At 37.6% G+C, this 18,296-nt stretch overlaps 1 protein-coding gene across 11 annotated transcripts in view; it reads right to left on the bottom strand.

The window, feature by feature from the left end:
- The window catches only part of Pard3 (par-3 family cell polarity regulator), a 575,898-nt gene that overhangs the window by 215,100 nt on the left and 342,502 nt on the right, over positions 1-18,296 (bottom strand). For all 11 annotated transcript variants that reach the window (XM_090319128.1, XM_090319127.1, XM_090319126.1 and 8 more), the window contains 3 exons: positions 15,712-15,900; positions 14,860-15,030; positions 5,388-5,538 (listed from right to left, as the gene is read on the bottom strand). In XM_090319128.1, coding sequence (XP_090175254.1) covers positions 5,388-5,538; positions 14,860-15,030; positions 15,712-15,900 — 511 coding nt within the window. The remainder of the gene's footprint in view (positions 1-5,387; positions 5,539-14,859; positions 15,031-15,711; positions 15,901-18,296) is intronic.

The raw sequence follows: 18,296 nt of genomic DNA on the forward strand, positions 1-18,296 counted from the left end.
AGTCCTGGGGCTTGAAATCAGGGCCTGGACACTGTCCTTAGACATTTTTGCTCAAAGCCAGTGCTCTGTCACTTAAGCCACAGCACCACTTCTAGCTTTTTCTGAGGATGTAACACTGAGGAATCAAATCTAGGGCTTCATGCATGTTAAGCAAGTACTCTTTCCACTAAGCTATACTCCCCACCCTGAAAGGCAGTTTTTAAGTATATCTATTGTCTATCTATAGACATTGCAGCAAAGAAAAAGAAATTATTTTAGTTGCTATTCATCTCCCCAGGGTGGCCCACAATGCACCTCCCCAGGGTGGCCCCTCAAATGCATTAATATTTTAGCATTGACTACACTGTTACAGAAACATACATGTTCACCAAAAACTTCATGCAGCCTCTTAGCAAGTAAACCACTTTACTTTTGATTCCAAATGAACTATCTTGACAAACTAAGAAAACCTGCCACTTTATATTCATGCTCATGATACAGACATAAATCAAATGTAACATGAAATCAATTCCCATTCCTGATTTGAAATCACTCATTTCTTCCTACTCAAATTTTAGGGTATCAATAAAAGAGTCTGCCCACCATAATACCTTTTGAAAATCAGGTAGGACATGCCAACACTGTTAGCCAGAGAGATGTTTCCTTCAAAAGACTATTATAAACCAGAGTGACTCCCTAACTGACAATATACAATGGCACAGAATATGTGACATTGTTAAATACTAAATTGTAACTCAAGAATATTGTATTTAAGGAAACATCACAGAGAAACCAAAGTACATACGTTCTTAAACACAAAACCTGAAACTTATATATTGACACAGTATGCAATACCGATTGGTTCATATGATAAGATTTTATTATATTGGTATGAGTAGAAAAACTATACCTTAAATGATCAAATATATATATATATATGTGTACACATATATACTTAGAAAATGCAAGAAGTTTCTTTAGTAGGGCAATAATTTAGCATTTTTTTCAATACCATGATTCTAGGGACAAATAGTTTACAAAATTTCATTATTTATATATTCCATCAGTATCCACTACTTAGCTGGCTTGCCACGAATGGCTTTATATGAAACACTAAACTACCTAACTACACATTCCACCAAGTTCCACCGAGATGAAACCACATTTTCTTTTCTACCATTGGGCACATCCTAAGTATCAAATCTTCTAGGCATGACTAAAGAAGGCTTCCATTCCTTTTTGATGGCTAGAGTTTCCTTTTTCCTCAGTTAATTAACATAGCAAAGCAGGTAAGTAACAAACCAGTTATTCTTTTGCAAAGAAGGGAAACAATGACATACAAAATGGTTGTTTACTAAACATTTATTCATTACTAATTTACACAGAATGCAACACCACTCATGATACTGGAAATAACTGAAATGAGAGAATTTGTGTCAGTGAGCTGACTTGGAACAAAACAGCAATGTCTCATTTTCTATGTCAACTGTCTAACAAGATGAAAATATTCTGAACTGAATTATTATTTAAACTCAGCACCAATGTATGTACATAGAAACCCCAAAATAAATTCCAAAATGAATAGAACAGATTACTTGTTTGCTTTAACAAAATTGTTCAGATAAAACTAGAAAATAATTAAGGTTCTGTGTTACCAAATATCAACATTGGACATATACTACAAGTGAATATATTGGTAAAATTAGCTATGCCTAGTATTCTGCTGCTTTTATTATTTAAGATAGCCCCAAATTGGAGCTGCTTCAGAGTTATCAGTGACTTTTTTTACGAATGTGTAGGACTCCTTTTTTTAAATCTATTATAATTGAAATGGTCAAAACTGATAATATTTGGAGAAGACTTGTTTTGGTTACAGTTCACAGTAAGCAGGTAAGTCATGTGCGACCACTGTAAGAACCAGAAAACCATGCATTCAAACAGTGGTCACTTCAGCCAAATCAATACTAGGTTCCTTTGGGAGAATCCTAAGCAGAAGATGATATTTCACTGGCAATTTCCACGACAAACCTTTTCTTGTCAGCAATGTTGCTGGAATGGAATAAGTTCTGGATACTATTCAATGCCTTGGCTTACAGAATGGACACTTGTAAATTGATCTGCATAAAGAACAAATGCCTTGAATGTCACTCACAGTTAAAGTGTGGTCTTGGCATTCCCCAGAGAGGGATAGTTTTAGAAAGAGGAAACAGCCAAAAACAAAACAGAACAAAAATTGTCATGGGACTTGGAACTTAGTTCTTTTATCTGATAAGTGAGAAAGTGCATGACTGATGACATCTGACATTCTTCCAAGAGAAAGTCCATTCCTATTTCACGTGCATGGAGGGGGGGGGGCCTCTCTCCTAGAGTGTATTCCATTAGAAAAAGATTACAAGGCTTCTGAAATTGCTTTGGTTGAGTCTTAATTTTTTTTTTGGTGGGGGGGAGACTACATGAAAATGGTCCCTGTTTACATGTAATTAATTGATATGTAAAATACATACTGGAATTTCAATACAAAGTTCTCTTCATACAATATCAGACCATACAGTAACTGAATTTCACCACAGCCATAGCTGTGATTTTAATGATAAAAAGAACAACCATAAATTAACCAACTAGAATCTGAGAAATATCTATGCACCCAAACACTATGCAAATTACTATACTATTGCAATTGGTGCAGGCTAATGTAAATTCATATTTGTTACTTTGATCTGGTGTTTGATTGCAAGGTAATATTTTTACAGAATTTCTAACTTTAGAGGTTATTTAACCTTATAAATAGCATTTGGTTCTTAGACCAATGATACTAGAGTAAGGACTGATGAAAACTAATTCCCACAGTTTAAAACTGCAAAATAAATCAAATTAAGTATGTACATATCTCAGGGTAAAAGTATATAGAATTACTGTAACTTCCTTGTACAATCATTTGAAGTTTAAAAATATTTTTAAAAAGCTATATAGGATCTCTAGTCTACATAATATGAGAAGAAGAAGAAGAAGAAGAGGAAGAGGAAGAAGAAGAGGAAGAAGAAGAAGAAGAGGAAAAAGAAGAAGCAGCAGCAGCAGCCATCTTAAGAAAATATGCAAATTCTAGAATGTCTATTTAGCCTACCATCTCACAATGAGACTGATACTTCCTCAGCCTGCTTGGGAAAAAGACATGTTCAGAACACCAGAAAGCACAGAACTGGGGAGGGAAGGTCCTATGGTAAGGAGGCATATGGAGTATTAAAAGTTCATTATATACACCTAGCAGAAGCAAAGAATAACAATGATGCCACAACCCAAGGCAAAAAGGACTAACAAAGTCATCATTAACAAAATAGGATCAGCAGACTACAGAGAAAACGAAGGAACCCTCGACCATGCAAAGAACTTTGATAATTCACTAGATAAAAATACTGGGGTGGGTGTGGGGCTTGTTTATTTTCTAGTTTTAGGTTTTCGCCTTCCTCTGAAGCATCAGGGATTGGAGGCAGGATGCAGGTTACAGGAACTGGTGGACCAATGGTCTCTTTCAGTATGGCAAATCCTATGTTCCTATAATAAAGGGGAAATTACAGCGGATCACTTTGTATGCACACAGATCCAGGGACACTCACTCTCTCTCTCTCTCTCTCTCTCTCTCTCTCTCTCTCTCTCTCTCTCTCTCTCTCTCTCTCTCTCACACACACACACACACACACCTTTATCTTTCTCAAGGGGTCTAAAATTCCATCAACAGAAAAGAAATCAATTAAGTTTTTTCACCAATCAAAAAAGAATGGAAATTTTACCACAGTGAAGCCACTGATAATTAACAAGCAATGATTAAATGCATATCTAACTGGTGTTCAAACCAAATGGCAGGATCCTTCCCTAATTTTTTTATATCAAGCGAGTAAAAAATAAATATGCTAAACAGAGTGGACCCAGGGATGGTATGTCTAAATTCTACATGTAACAAAAAAAGAAAAGAAGAATTTAGCCATTTTTCCAAATGAGAATAGGAAGGATTAGAGAAAGAACAGCAGACAATCCTATAAGTTGTGTTGATGTGTTTTTCTTCCTATCCTGCCCAGTATAAGGTGCTTTGAAGCCAAAGATTATTTCTTATTCATCTTTGTATCTACAGCAAAAGTATAGGTACAATCTCTTGCCAAAGGCAGATTTCCATAAACATCCACTGGTGAATTAAACAAGTTCTTGTTTCAAAGAAGCTCCATGATAGAAACTTGAATTGCATTAAATCTGCATTAAATGTATTCAAAATGGATTTAAATTCAGGGTTTTACTTTAAATTAGAGCCTAGCAAAAAATAGACCAGTAATACAAGGGTTTTATGTCAGGTGTTATTTTAATCAAAACCGCCTCTTATGTTTCAAATTTGAACAATCTCACAAAGTAATCCTAAGATGAGCAGTGCTGTAAATCTAACCACTCCAGTGGCAAAGCAGGTCTTTACTAACTGGATCTGATAGGAGAAAGCTGAACTGCAAGGCTAATCACTTCTTTACCCACTGGGGCTACGCAGGCAGCCGCCAGCTAAATCCAGACAAAGGATGCAGAAGACAAGGACCAACATTTTAAGACTAATGCTTTGAGAAAGTCTAATAAAATTAAAATGTATGCTTACCTACTAAGTCCAACCAAAAGACTGGGAATATTTCATATGGATGCATTCTTTCTTCCCTTTTAAACAGTGCTATTGTGGTAACTGACCATAAAACTTCTGAATCCTCCTTTTTATGATCATTACTGTTTTTATATGGTGATATTGGGGATTGAATTTAGGGTTCTTAGGTTATTTGCTCCAAGATGAAACTTTACCAGTTGAGCTGCAACTCCAGTACATGTATATGTGTTTTGGTACTGGGGCTTGAAATTCAGGGCCTAGGCACTGGCTTCTACTTTGGTAGCTCAGGTCAGGGCTGGCACTCGACCACTTGGGCCACAATTTGCTTGATTTTTTGATGATTCAGTGGAGCTGAGAGTGTTGTGGATTTTCTGCCAGAGGTGACTGCAAACAAGATTCTCAGATCTCAGCCTCTAGAGTCACTAGGGTTATAGAAACGGCCACCAACACCCAGCTACAAATATTATATTTAATGGTTCTTAAAACAAACGTTCACTTATTATCTCCAAGATACTAATAATATGCTCCTGGCAGGAAAACATTTCTTTGCCATTCTTTCCTCTTTTTGCTTTCTTCTTGTGGTAAGGGATCTAAACCTCACTTAAAAGACTGATGTATTGACTTATTCTTTCTACATTAACATTTCCTGAATGGCTACCACAAAGCTGTTCTTTTTCTTCTTGGTAATACAGAATCCTTTTATATTAGTATTACCTTAATAACCACTCAGTGAGCCAGAGAAAGAACAAACAAGATGGGAGGAGAGGAGTTTCACCTGACTTACCCATTATCCTACTGAGGGCAGCATTTCTCGTGGGTGATTCGTCAAGCCCTTCAATCCCACCATACAGGGAATGGGAGATTCTTCGCTCTCTGTCATCTAGCATGGTTTCAATGGGCAGCTCAGGTCCAGGGGGGCTTCCAGGTGACTTTAGCTAGACAAAAGAGGGGTTGGCACGGGAAAATCAGTATCGGAGGGCCATTAACAGCATGGGGGTATTATAACAACTTGCCAAAGCCTGCACCCAACTGAGTACCAAATGAACTAGAACTTTTCACCCTGTACCAAAATAATTTGTGATGACAGCTCTGCCTGATGATCAACTTTCTGTACCACTTTACTCTAGGCCCCCCATGAAGTTCTGTCACATTTCAACCACTGGAGGAAGATATGTATATTAAAGGCCTTTTTTTTGAGTCATCTTTTTGCTCCCTTTCCCCCCCCCCATTTTGTTAGTATCTGTTCAAATCAATTTGAGTTAAGTTTAACTCAGAATTCTTTATTAGATGCTGCTCTGTAGAAATCATGCTTCTTATGTTAGTTAATAAGACATGAATGTACATAAAGGCACATGCCGGTATGTGTACTCATAGAATTATTGTCTCCTCCAGCTGTCAGAGATACATTTCTTCTGATAGAAATGAACAATAACCAGGGTATCTTCTTACTGTAATCTTTAAATATGAGGTCATACATAACTAAGACAAACACTTTAAGATTATGCAAAAGGGCTGGGTGTGCTGGCACACATCTATAATCCCAGCTATGTAGAAAGTTGGATAGGAGGATTTGGATCCCAGGTAGTTACTGACAAAAACTCCAGACCTAAAGCAAGGTGTAAAAGGGACTGGAGATATGGTTATCAGGAGGCACAGTGCTGGCTGAGAGCATGGCCTAGCAGTAGAATGCTTGTCTAGAATGCATGAGGCCCTGTGTTTCTTGATACCACATACCGTAAAAAACTAGAAGTGATGTGGTGGCTCAAGTGGTAGAGTGCTAGCCTTGAGAAAGCCCAAGGACAGAGCCCAGGCCCTAAATTCAATCCCCAAGATTGAGTAAACAACAACAACAACAACCAAAAAAAACAGCCAGGCGCGGTGGCTTGTGCCTGTAATGCTAGCTGCTCAGGAGGCTGAGATCTGAGGATCGAGGTTCAAAGCCAGCCCAGAAACAAAAGGACCTGAGACTCTTATCTCCAATTAACCTCTAGAGAAAGGGAAGTGGGGCTGTGGCTCCAGGGGTAAGGTGGTAGCCTTGAGCTGAAGAGCTCAGGGACAGCACCCAGATGAGCTCAAGCCTTATTACCCACACAAAAAAGAAGGAAACAACACAACAACAAAAAAACTGTGTTTAACTATTCAAGTTTTTCCGAATGCTAACTACTAGCAAGAAATTACTAATGCTAGTGAGGCCTTGAAAACATTGCTGCTTCAAGGGAGAAGCAGTATCCTTAACTTCCTCATTGGCGGTGTGATTCTGAGCAACCTTCTACTTGGACTAGCCTTGTGCCTGCCAGAGCCACAGGCTGAGAATGCCTGAGAAACAGGCTTGCCTACACAGGTGCAAGGCTCAGCTCAGCTGGGTAGGAAAAGCTTGCACTATCCAAACTCCTGACCTCCAAGTTTCCTTCCACTGCACAAGTGATTAGTCTATTAGAAGCCATCATGTGTTTCCTATAAATGAGATATTTAATGAAGTCCTGAATTGAAGACTTATCTCTCCCAGTTTGATAAGCACTGGGGAGAGTTAATGCTTTAAGAGTCAACACAATTACAATTGGGGGCACGTCAAACTGCAGGAGAATAATAATAAACTTGCAGCGCTTGTGAATCGGACTCAATATAGTTTAAATTGTGAAATGAGGGTTTGTTTTATTAGCTTGGGGGTGGGAGGAGTGAGAGCAGGAGAAAACCAGGGGAAGGGGTAACAATGTTTAAGAAGCAATGTACCCACTATCCGATGAATGTAACTGTAACCCCTCTGTATATCACACCAACAATTAAAAAAAAAAAAAGCAAATAGCATGATACTATTTTACGAAGAAAAAAAAAAAAAAGAACCAAACTGTGAGCTTTTAGGTCAATATAAAACCAGTAGTAAACCACATGCCAAGATGCTCAAGGTTCTATTGCCAGTAGGCGGGAGGGGTGGGGGGGAGTCAAGGTGAATGGGAGGGGGCGGGGGAATGGAAATGGGGACAAAAACATGAGAAAGGGTATCAATGTGTGAGAAGTAATGCATTTACTATCTGGCAAATGTAACTGTAACCCCTTTATACATTACAATTAAAAAAAGAAAGAAAAAAGAATGTTAACTACAGAATATTGCTAACAATGTGTAGGTCTGAGAAAAGGGAATTAAAACAGACACCCCTGGTGACTTTCATGGTCTTAGCCATATTTGGTTATTTTATTTTTATGTTTTTCAACCTGAAACATTGTTTGGTTAATAAAATGATAGAGCATGAAAAAATTTAATAAAGCATATACATTAAGAACACTTACTATGTAAATATTAGACACAAGTCTTCTTTGATATAAAATATTTAATCAGTAGACAGATAACTTTGTTTAATAAACCAGGTATAATGGCTCAAAAGTCTATAAAAGTAGCTCTTTGGGTAGTGGAAGTTCTGGGTCAGGCTGGAGACATTGTATTAGCCAATGGCTAGACACGGTGATTGTGCTCCTATCTCCCCAAGCTATGGAAAAAGAAAAATGTCTGGGTGCAGTAGTACAGGCTGGCCATCCAGCAACTAAGGAAAGCAAAAATAGGAGTGTGGCCAAGCAGGTCCAAAATAAAGTGAGACATTATTTCAGAGAAAAAAAAAAAAAAAAGAGGGGAAAGTATTGGCAGAATATCTGTAGAGGTAGAATACTTGGCTTAGTAAGTGTGAGGCCTTGATTTCAACCATCAGGGCTACAAAAACTGTTTCTGCAACATGTTAGACAATAAAACCTTATAAATATCTTCCGTAAAAAAGAAAAAAAAAAAGCAGACATTCCAACGAACTATCTTAAAATTTTATAGTCAAGATAAAGAACTGTCCAACAATTTATTTCGTTTCTTTCCTTTTCTCCTTCCTTATTTCCTTCCTTCTTCCTTTTTTTTTTTTATTTCTAGTTCTAAGATCAGGCCTTGAACTTGGAACTGACATTTTCATTGACTTGCTAGTACTTTACCAACTACCAAGGCACAACCAAGGCACTACCAAGGCACACATCAAGAAGTATTGTATATGTCTGCAGCGTTAGCTACTCAGAAGGCTCAAATTCGAGGAAGGTGGTTCAAAGCCAGCCCAGGCAGGAAAGTCTATGAGACTTATCTCAAGTTAACTGCCAGAAAGTCAGAAGTGGTACTGTGGCTCAAAATGGTAGAGTGCTAGTCTTGACACACACACACAAAAAGGGTCAGGGACAGCACTCAGGTTCTAAGTTTAAGCCCATAACTTATAGTGCAGATTGGGAGAGAATTGGGGGGGGTAGGGGGGAGTTGACAGATGCACTGTATACAGAAAGTGCTTTGATAAATAGAAAAAAATCAATACATATCCTAAAAATTAAAAAGAAGAAGAAGGAGGAGGAGGGTAGGAATGAGTTGTGAGTGTGGGGGGGGGAAGAAGAATATAGAAAGGAGTGATGTTGATGAAGATGCATGGTATTCATAAACTGCTTTGTTGAATGGCAACTGCTTGTACAGGTACTTAAAGATAATGAAAATCTTCAAACAAGAAAGAAAAATTGTAGACTTAGTCTCAAAAAATAAAAATAGTACATGTCTCTATTGAGACAAATAAGATGCTTGTTCAGAAGGAATAGCATACGTACACAATTTCCTGGGAAATATCCTATACCTTTCTATCTCCACCAGTATCTAATTTACATTTGAAAAGACATATTGAAAGGAAGACATCAATAGGCTAAGGCATACATATTTAACAGAATATACGATGCCTTTTAAATTCTATAGTTAAAAAAAGATTGAGGTACACAGTTGTGTTCTAAATCATCTGATGCTATTTTTGTTTGGTTTTGTTTTGCTAAAAGAAGATGAGTTTCAGAAGGGAACTGTGAGATGGCCTATCCACCAATGGGAGGGCAGGCCGACCAGCTTGGGAAGAGTGTCATTCAATGCCCTCAGAGCCATGTACACCACAACTTATTGAAATGAGCATCACTGGAAGGAGTAAATAAATAGTAGGGTAGTTTTCATTTCAGCATCTCTGTTGTACAAAAATTTTCAGCAATCTCCCTTAATTCTGGACATTAGCAGTAGTTGTGTGGTGCTTCAGCTAAGCCCAGACAGCTTTCTGTACCATGAAAGAATAAAAACCACCCTACCTTGCAGCAAGGTAAACCCACACTGGCAAGGGTGCAAAGTGACATGGTATTTTGCTAAAAATTTGGAAATGTATGCTATTGGTCAAAAATATATCATCCATTTTGATTCTTTGTCTAGGTAATTCTTTGTCTTTGTGATTATTACCTTAAGGAAAAAACAAACTAAGTCAAACAGTAAAGATTCATATAAATCAGTACTTAGGAAAACTATTTGCAAAAGTATAAAAATTAAGAACTGAAATCTGAAAACAATGTAAATGTAGTATGCTTTTGAAAAAAGATACTCAAGTTATATATTGCTTTTATAATTGAAAAGTAACATGCTTTTTATTAACAAAAAGTTGGATATTATCCAATGGATGTGCTTTTCATTATATACTTGGCACATTCTTCTCTTCATAGGAAAAGTTAAAAACTCAGCTTCTCTGGAAGAAACTAATCCAATTTCTATGGGGTTTAGTGAAATCTTATTCTGTTGTAAACGTGCATTAGTGGGTCAGATGATAACTGTTTGGGTTGTTTTCTTTCTCATGAAGAAAATGTCTCCTACACTCTACTATAAACATGTAAAATCTGGCAGTGGCCCAGCCTTAATCCCTTTCAGCAAACTGAGAACTGGATCTGAGCTAGTAATTGGCAAGATCATATTATTTGATAGTTTAGACTTTTTGAACAAATTTATTCTATTTGATTCCCAATGTCTGCCATATAACAGGCACTGGACAAGTAATTAGTTTGATATATTCACTTCAGAGAAAAGTGAATGACTCAAATTTTCCTTACAAATGCCATACTAGGTCAGGAAGGAAGACAGCATCACACTGTTGAAAGGATGTTTAACCTACATTACTATTCTATATCAAGGATGAACATGGAGAGGTAACCATAAAGTAACCAGCACAAGGATCAATGTTAGTCCTTGGAGAGAGTGAAGGCCTTTGAGGGGAAGGTTTCAAAGTCCATTCCTATGGGGCCACATGCCATTTCCTCCCATTGCTATTTAGAAATGGCAAGTCAGACAGGAAAAGACAGCAGCTGAGGTCATCCGACACATATGGCGGATAACTGCAATGGTGCCATCTGACCATAAACCCCAAGCTTCAACCGCCTTCTCCTTCCCAAAACAACTTGGATATAAACTTTCTGAAAGAAATGTCACAGTGAATTAGATCCAATTGCATATGTAAGAGGAATGGCTATCTGGCTTCTTATTGACTCTGTCACCAACATTGAAGAATTTGTCCCTACCCTATTGTCCCAGGTACGCAGGGGTGTGTTTGATGCAGGCAGGACCAACCTAGCTGTAAACATTCCATGGTGGGCCTGACTGAAAGTCCCCACTTCCCCAAGACCTAATAGCCTTTTCAACAACCTCTGTCCTAGCTCAGACCTCATAAAAGCCTAACACCACCCTACTTCATTGCACAACCTCTATTCCTGTGGAAAGGTTGCTTGCCCTTCACTGTGACTCAATACACAGTCCTTGCCAGTTGAGATAGAGGCCAGCCAGTTCCTCTTCCTGCTCTAGTTCCCAAAAAGACATTATACAAGACATTTGACCTTCCTGCTTTTATGTCTAAATGCAAACAGAGAATCATAAATGACACCTGAGCCTCCTTCTATTTTTCTATACCTTTCTAATTTTAAGAGGATTAAATCTAGAGAAAGAATTTATTTTCAAGTAGTCACTGATGACTAAATCCCTTCAAATGGAATCTAAGATGAATGCTTACCTGGCAATATTCACAAGGCTTTATAGAAAATGACTTCCAGCACAGACATTAACAAAATAACTGGAAGCTAGGTTAAATTATGGTGATTTTCACAAATATTTTTTCCTTAAAATATTTGAAATGAGAATACTTCTCATAACCTGGGTTATTTCCAGTAATAAATGAGCAATGTCAGGTATTAACTACCAGTCCTCTCTGTCCTCTTCAGTATTTTTTTAAATTGTTCTTTGGGGTAACCAATACCAAATTTAACTATTTGTCTTCCCAAACTATTTGTATTCCCAAGCGGAAACAATGGAAATCTAGGACATAAAAAGAACCTATGGAGGAGAGTTAAGAGCCAGAGTTCAGCAACAGAAAAAGAGGCACAGAGGAAGCATTCTGAGATGAGAATGTGCTCACAGGTTCAGGAGGTAAGCAAAGAAGACTAAAACATGACCCGGAGAATTTCCTAATGTCCTACACAGGGACCAATGTTAACAAAATACAGGGTTTTCAGGATAACATCTAGAGTAAAAAATGAGATGGTAAAATATCATGTTGTGAGGTCACAGACAAGACTTCTGGGCTAACACATCTGCAAGGATAAAATTGCAAGCACATAATTTGGGCTGAGGTTCATTCATGACAGCAAAATGCTTCATGCTTGTATGAATATTTATGGTTACATGATTTATACATGCTCTCCCAGTGATTCAAGGAGATTTTCCTAAAGTTATATAAGACAACACCAGCAAAATTATATCATAGGACTTATGGGAAAATGAACCAAGCTCTTCTGTCTTCATATTATCTTTAGTTAAATCCTGTCAGTACAAAAGGCTTCTTGATAGTACTGCAAAGAAATCACAGCACTCCTGATAAGATTTTTTTAATCTAATTGCTTTATAAGCAATACTTTGTTGTAAGAAATACCAGCAATGCATGAAAATGATACCATAAGGAATATAGAATATTAAAGTCTATTATTGTCTATGGCAGCTGTTTTCTTACTTAAATCAATTTCATTCATATAAATTCATATGTAGACGCAAATGTGACACAAACACATTTCAGTGGGATTTCAATTTCATGTCTTTTATAGGACAACAGGGAATAAAATCAGTGCTTTCATCAAAATATTTTCAGGCTGGTGCCAGTTTTCTTTGCTCCTGTTTGGGGGAACAACAGAGAACAAGAAGAATCAGAAATAAGTAGAAGGCTGATCTTGCATTCATTTCTGGTGCTCAGTGCTTCATAACAATCAATGCTTGACTGAGAAGGAAACCTTGGAGAAGGTATTAAAAATCTTAGTTTTTAAAAGGACTAAGAAGACATATTGTCCAGAGTAAGATGAGAGAATGCTTGGCCTCTGTTTTATTCATCTCTGTGTCTACACAATCTAACAAATTTCCTGATGTGTAATAGATGATCACTGAACATTCATAGGCAAATCCTGTCCACTGGAAAGTTCTCTTAAGAAAAGTCTAATATGGAAAAATGTGCATCATAAACTTACTGTTGAGAATTTTTCACATTGTACTTTGAAGGACCTATATCAAAAAGGTTAATCAATGATTTGAAAAAATGATATTCAAGAACATCAGTTCAAGGCTGGAGATACAGCTCAGTGACAGAGTGCTCATCCAGCATGAGTATGGACCTGGAGTCCATATTCAATATTACAAAACAGGTAATAATAACAACAACGTATTTGCCAGGCACTGGCAACTTAATACCTCTAATTCTAGCTACTCAGCATGATGAGATTTCAGGATCAAAGTTCAAAGCCAGCCCAGACAGAAGAATCCAGGAGACTCACATCCTCAGTTAACCAGCAAAATGCCAGAAGTGAACATGTGACTGTCAAGTGGTAGAATGCCAACCTTGGGAAAAGAAAAGAAGAGGCAAGGGGAGGGGAGGAGAGAGCTTAAGGACAGAGCCCAGACTCTGACTGGAAAGAAAGAAAGAAAACAACAACAAAAAAGAATTATCAATCTAGAAGTCTACTCTGGGGACAGAGTGGGATTATATTTATCTAGCATAAATGAATATTCTACATTTTTCTGCTATTATTAAGGCTTTGATGTTCTTTGTTAGAGGAATTAATTTGATAATTTGATATTTGATAAGTAAAAATAACATAAAAAAATCAATGTTCCACTCAACTCAAGGAACATTTTGAAAAACAATTTTTTAAAATCTGATTAAAACATAAGCTTCTTCTATAGTTATAAGTGGGCAACACTCTGCTTTATATATAAATAAGTAGAACCCACCCGTCCCCCCACTTTTGTTTTTCCAGACTTGGGTCATGAACTCAAGTCCTGAGGGCAGTGTCTGAGCCTCTGAGTGCTTAAGGCCACAGTGCCACTTCCAGCTTTTCCTGAGTAGTTTATTGTAGATAAGAGTCTCATAGTTTCTTGCCTCGGCTGGCTTGGAACCATGATCCTCAGCTCTCAGCCTCCTAAGTAGCAAGGACTACAGGTAAGAGCTACTGGTACCCTGGCTCAACTAGAACCTTTTAAGAACAATTTTAAAATGTAGATATAATCTTCAGTATGTATGATTTGTTAGCAATTTTGACTTAGTTCACAGTAAAATCCACCACTCCAGTGTTATTGTCTCGAGATACATAATTTACTTTTCATTTTCAAAGTCCTCACTTGCTATATGAGAAAGTACGCTTTCACTTGACGATCACATCCTTTGCATTAATACCTCTCTCCTAATTTCATGCTGTGGACACTTGTTTTTGTCATGCTTAGGACAGAATCCAGGCTCTCATGCACACTAGGCAAGTCCTTTACCACCAGCATGCAGCATACATTTAGACCCAAGTATGCCAGCACAACAGCACAGATCTCTGAATGAAAAAGAAAGAGCACTTGTTGGAGGGGTAGGGGAGTGGAGAGAGGCAAGACACAGCCCACAGAGGAAGGCAGAGGAGCAGGTAGTGAGGAAGGAGACCCCAGTACTGACCACCTCAGCAGAAACAACACTGACAAATGTCAGGCAACTCTTTATGAAGGCCCCTGCTGAGGGGCATCCTGATTGAGATGAGCAAAGAAACAAGCAGCCACCCCCCTCATATCACTTCCTAACTAGAGGGGAAACTGCAGGCTTGGAGGAGAAAGGGTGTGTGTGTGTGCTCCTGCAGAGGACTGCCTTAGGTGGCTCTGGGAACCTATCTATTTGGGGCATTGCCAATAGGAATAGGTGCATGCACTTGTGAAAACATTTTGCCTATATAGTTAAGAAAATCACAGTCTACCCACAAAATAATAGAAGATGGCAAAAACAACATATGGTCTTTAGAGCTCATGTCTTGGAAACTGCCATTCTTCCTCCAGTGTTAGGACAGGAAGGACACATACAGTAATGCCAGACAGAAGCTCTTTCATTTATTTTTGTTCTTTTTACCTCGCTGCACTTGCTTATCCGCCTTGCCACAATGAGCTGGATCATGCCACGTTTGTTTCCCTCCGTGGACATGGATCTCCTCAGGGTCTCCATGGCATCTTGGTTGGTCTTACCCAACAGCGATTCCCCATTCACAGCTATCAGCTGATCATTCACCCGCAGCCTTCCATCCTGGGAAGAAAGCAGGTAAAAAACACATGCTGTTAAATAGTCTGCTGCAGAAGAAACTACTTCCCCTTTAGTTTAAAAAATTAAAACAAAGGAAAAAAAGGAGGGGGGGTGTTGAATCCTAATGGATTATGCTCAATTGAACAGGAGCATAATGAAGCCTAAGCAACCATTGTAGCTTGCTCTATTTCAATCATTTACACATTTGTAAATTGAGTCATTATCATAATCTGTTTACCAAAATAGCATACTAATTCAAAGGACACAAAGTGATTACTTTCTTGCTTGGAGAAACAGCCACAGAGGTTATTTACAAAGCAAGGCATGCACAACCTCAAGACTATTAGACATCTATAGAGAAGTGCCCCTCATCAACGAAGGAGACCTTTTCTAGACTGAGAAACAGAATAAGATCTCCACCCTGAGGGAAGGGGAGAGGAGAAGATCAGCCTTCACTATGGACCCCTGATAAGTTTCTGAGCAGAGTATCCCCATTTGACAGGGACTGAGTACAGAGATAAACAGATTGGAGCTGTGATTGCTTCCAGTTGCTTGTCAGGAATGGACGATTGCACACAAAGCAGAGCGTGTCCATTAACTGAGTATACTTTTGACACAGGAACTGAGTAGAAATTAGATGATTTTGTTAGTGGGCATATACTTGGTGAAGGGGCCCGTGCTTACTTTGGATGCTGCTCCTCCGTTAATAATGGACTTGACAAAGATTCCCAAGTCTGCATGGTTTTCTTTGGATCGGTTGCCTTTGACACTGACACCTAGACCAGCAGATCCTGAGTCATTAAGTGGAACTTCAAATGTCAGAAACTCTCTGGTGCCATCAGGTGTGAGAACAACATCTTCCTCTTCCACTTTCTAATAGGGAACACAATTGCAAATTGCATTTTACTCCAGTGTCTCTTCCTCACACTGTTCTTTTAAAGATTTTAATTGTCCTGGGCATTATATGTCCACCAAAACCCCCAGAGAGTCTGTTTGTAGCCCTTCAGGAAACTCCTAAAGCAGCTGCCAATATCTTCATGCCACATTTACTTCAACACTAAAAGAAACCTATAACAGAATCTGAGACATGGGGGAGAGGATGCAGTGGAAAGACTAAAGATATGTAGATCCCTAGACCTGCGGATTTTCACATGTGATTATTAGGTTTTATGGTCTGCTTATTTATTTTTAAACCACAAAGGGAAATAGTAACTAAAATCAAAACAAATATAATTTGCCATGTCTTTTCATTTTTAATGTCCGTGTCATTAATAGTTCAGTCTTCACAAATGCATTTTTTCCCTCACAAAAAACAATAATCCTGATAATGCGAGGTCAACATAAAAAGCTATGCAGATTTGAAAACTCTGCATATAAAATTTTAAAAGATAAAAGACAAAAGAAAAATACAACTAAGTTTGGAAAACATTTTCCCCACACGAAATAGCTGATGAATAATGTCTATCCTGTAGTTAAATAGTTATGTATCAAGTGTTACGCAAATGCTTCCTCATCCCTATTAGAAAAGACAGGAAGAAATGAGAGCTTAAGTCAAAACTCCAGAATATATGACAAGATGACATATCTGTCTTTAAGAAATGTTCCACCTTAGAAGAGGAAAGCAAGCTGCCTTCTGACCCCTACTTCACCAAACTCACCAATGCCACAGCAATGCCTGCCACTCCCAAGTTTCTCTATATATGGGAAGATCAGAACTCCATTTAAGTTCAGTTTACAATCACAGAAAGGATGTGTGACACATTCTGAACGTGAGACGATTTCTCCCAAATTTTTCTTCTAAATTCCCCAAGTTTTAAGTAACTTTGTCATTCAAACTGGAGTTGGCTAGTTATTATTAAATAATAATATGCTACCCAGTGGTATGTAGTTAGGATGGCACATATTGCATTCAAACATACATGAGTTGGCTAGTGTAGATAATGAAATGGATTTTAATTTTTATTCTTTCCACACTACCAGATTTTTTTTTTAATTTCTAAGAAGCAATGACAAAATAATTTTAAAGGGCATGTAGAAATTTCACAAATAATTTCAGATGTGTCAAGTACAGCATTCAAAATCAAATAATTGTTTAAATCCAATATCCATGTTTTTGATTATAATACAAAGCATAACTATGTTAAAATCTTCTAATTTACTAATAGCTTCCTTCCTTCTCACTCTGTCCTCATCTATTATTCCTACACTCCCCCTTCCCTCCCTCTGTCCTTCCTTTTCCTTCAGTCCCTCCTTCCTTTCTTCATTCTTCCCTCAGTCCGTCTCCCTCTTCTTCCCTTCCCTCCTCTCTCCCTCCCTCCCTCCCTCTCTACCTCTTTCTTTTTTTCTTTCTTTCTTTCTCTCTTTCTCTCTGTGCCAGCAATCAAATCCAGGGTCTCACTTGTGCTAAATAAGCATTCTACCACTGATCCCTAACCTTATATAAGTTTTTTCCCCCTGATATCTAATAGATGGTATAATAACTACTAAGGATGAAGAACATTTCAATAGAAACAATAGCATTACTGATTTTAAGATATAAAAAGTGTGTTAATTAGGAAGAAAAATAAAGAGCAGCTGAAAACACACAGAAGAAAAGGAGGGTCTGCTCATTATGAAATCATATATTTAATCTATTGTCAGAAAATTATAATACAAACAAAACAATGTACTAGAGAGAAAAAGAAATCAAATATTCATATCAAGTGTTGCTACTATATTATTCATTTTTTATACCAAACTATGTATATTCAGATATTACACAAGTACGTAGAAGTAAGTTTTTGTTTCAAACCATATAATTGAAAACAATTTAGTAGCACTAAATAATAAGTTAGGGTGAATGAATAGCATACCACACATAAAATCTGTTAGAAAAACCAAGTATATAAGGGATAGGGCATTAGCTGAGTGATGGGGCATTAGCCTAGTATGAGTAAGATGCTAGGTTCCAATCCTCAGAATCATAGAAAAATCAAAAAGTGAAAAATAGCTAGTGATAAACAATTTAACAAAATTTACCAAGTAGTTAAATTTAAATATTTGGAATATAAAATAGCATTAATAACATCAAAACATACCACTATTCATTACAATTTTAAATTAAGGAGTGATTAAAGGTAATTTTATGTTGCTAATCAATACATTTATTAACCCCCCCAAAAAAAGCTGCATTGTCAAAGACATGAGAATCAAAAATTGTCTGTAGGTGAATGCTAATCACGATGACTACCTTAGCTCTAGGAGGTTCTTAACTGTCACTTACTGACACT

This window comes from Megascapheus bottae, chromosome 26 (assembly GCF_031878675.1).
Source record: "Megascapheus bottae isolate mThoBot1 chromosome 26, mThoBot2.hap1, whole genome shotgun sequence".
NCBI lineage: Eukaryota > Metazoa > Chordata > Mammalia > Rodentia > Geomyidae > Megascapheus > Megascapheus bottae.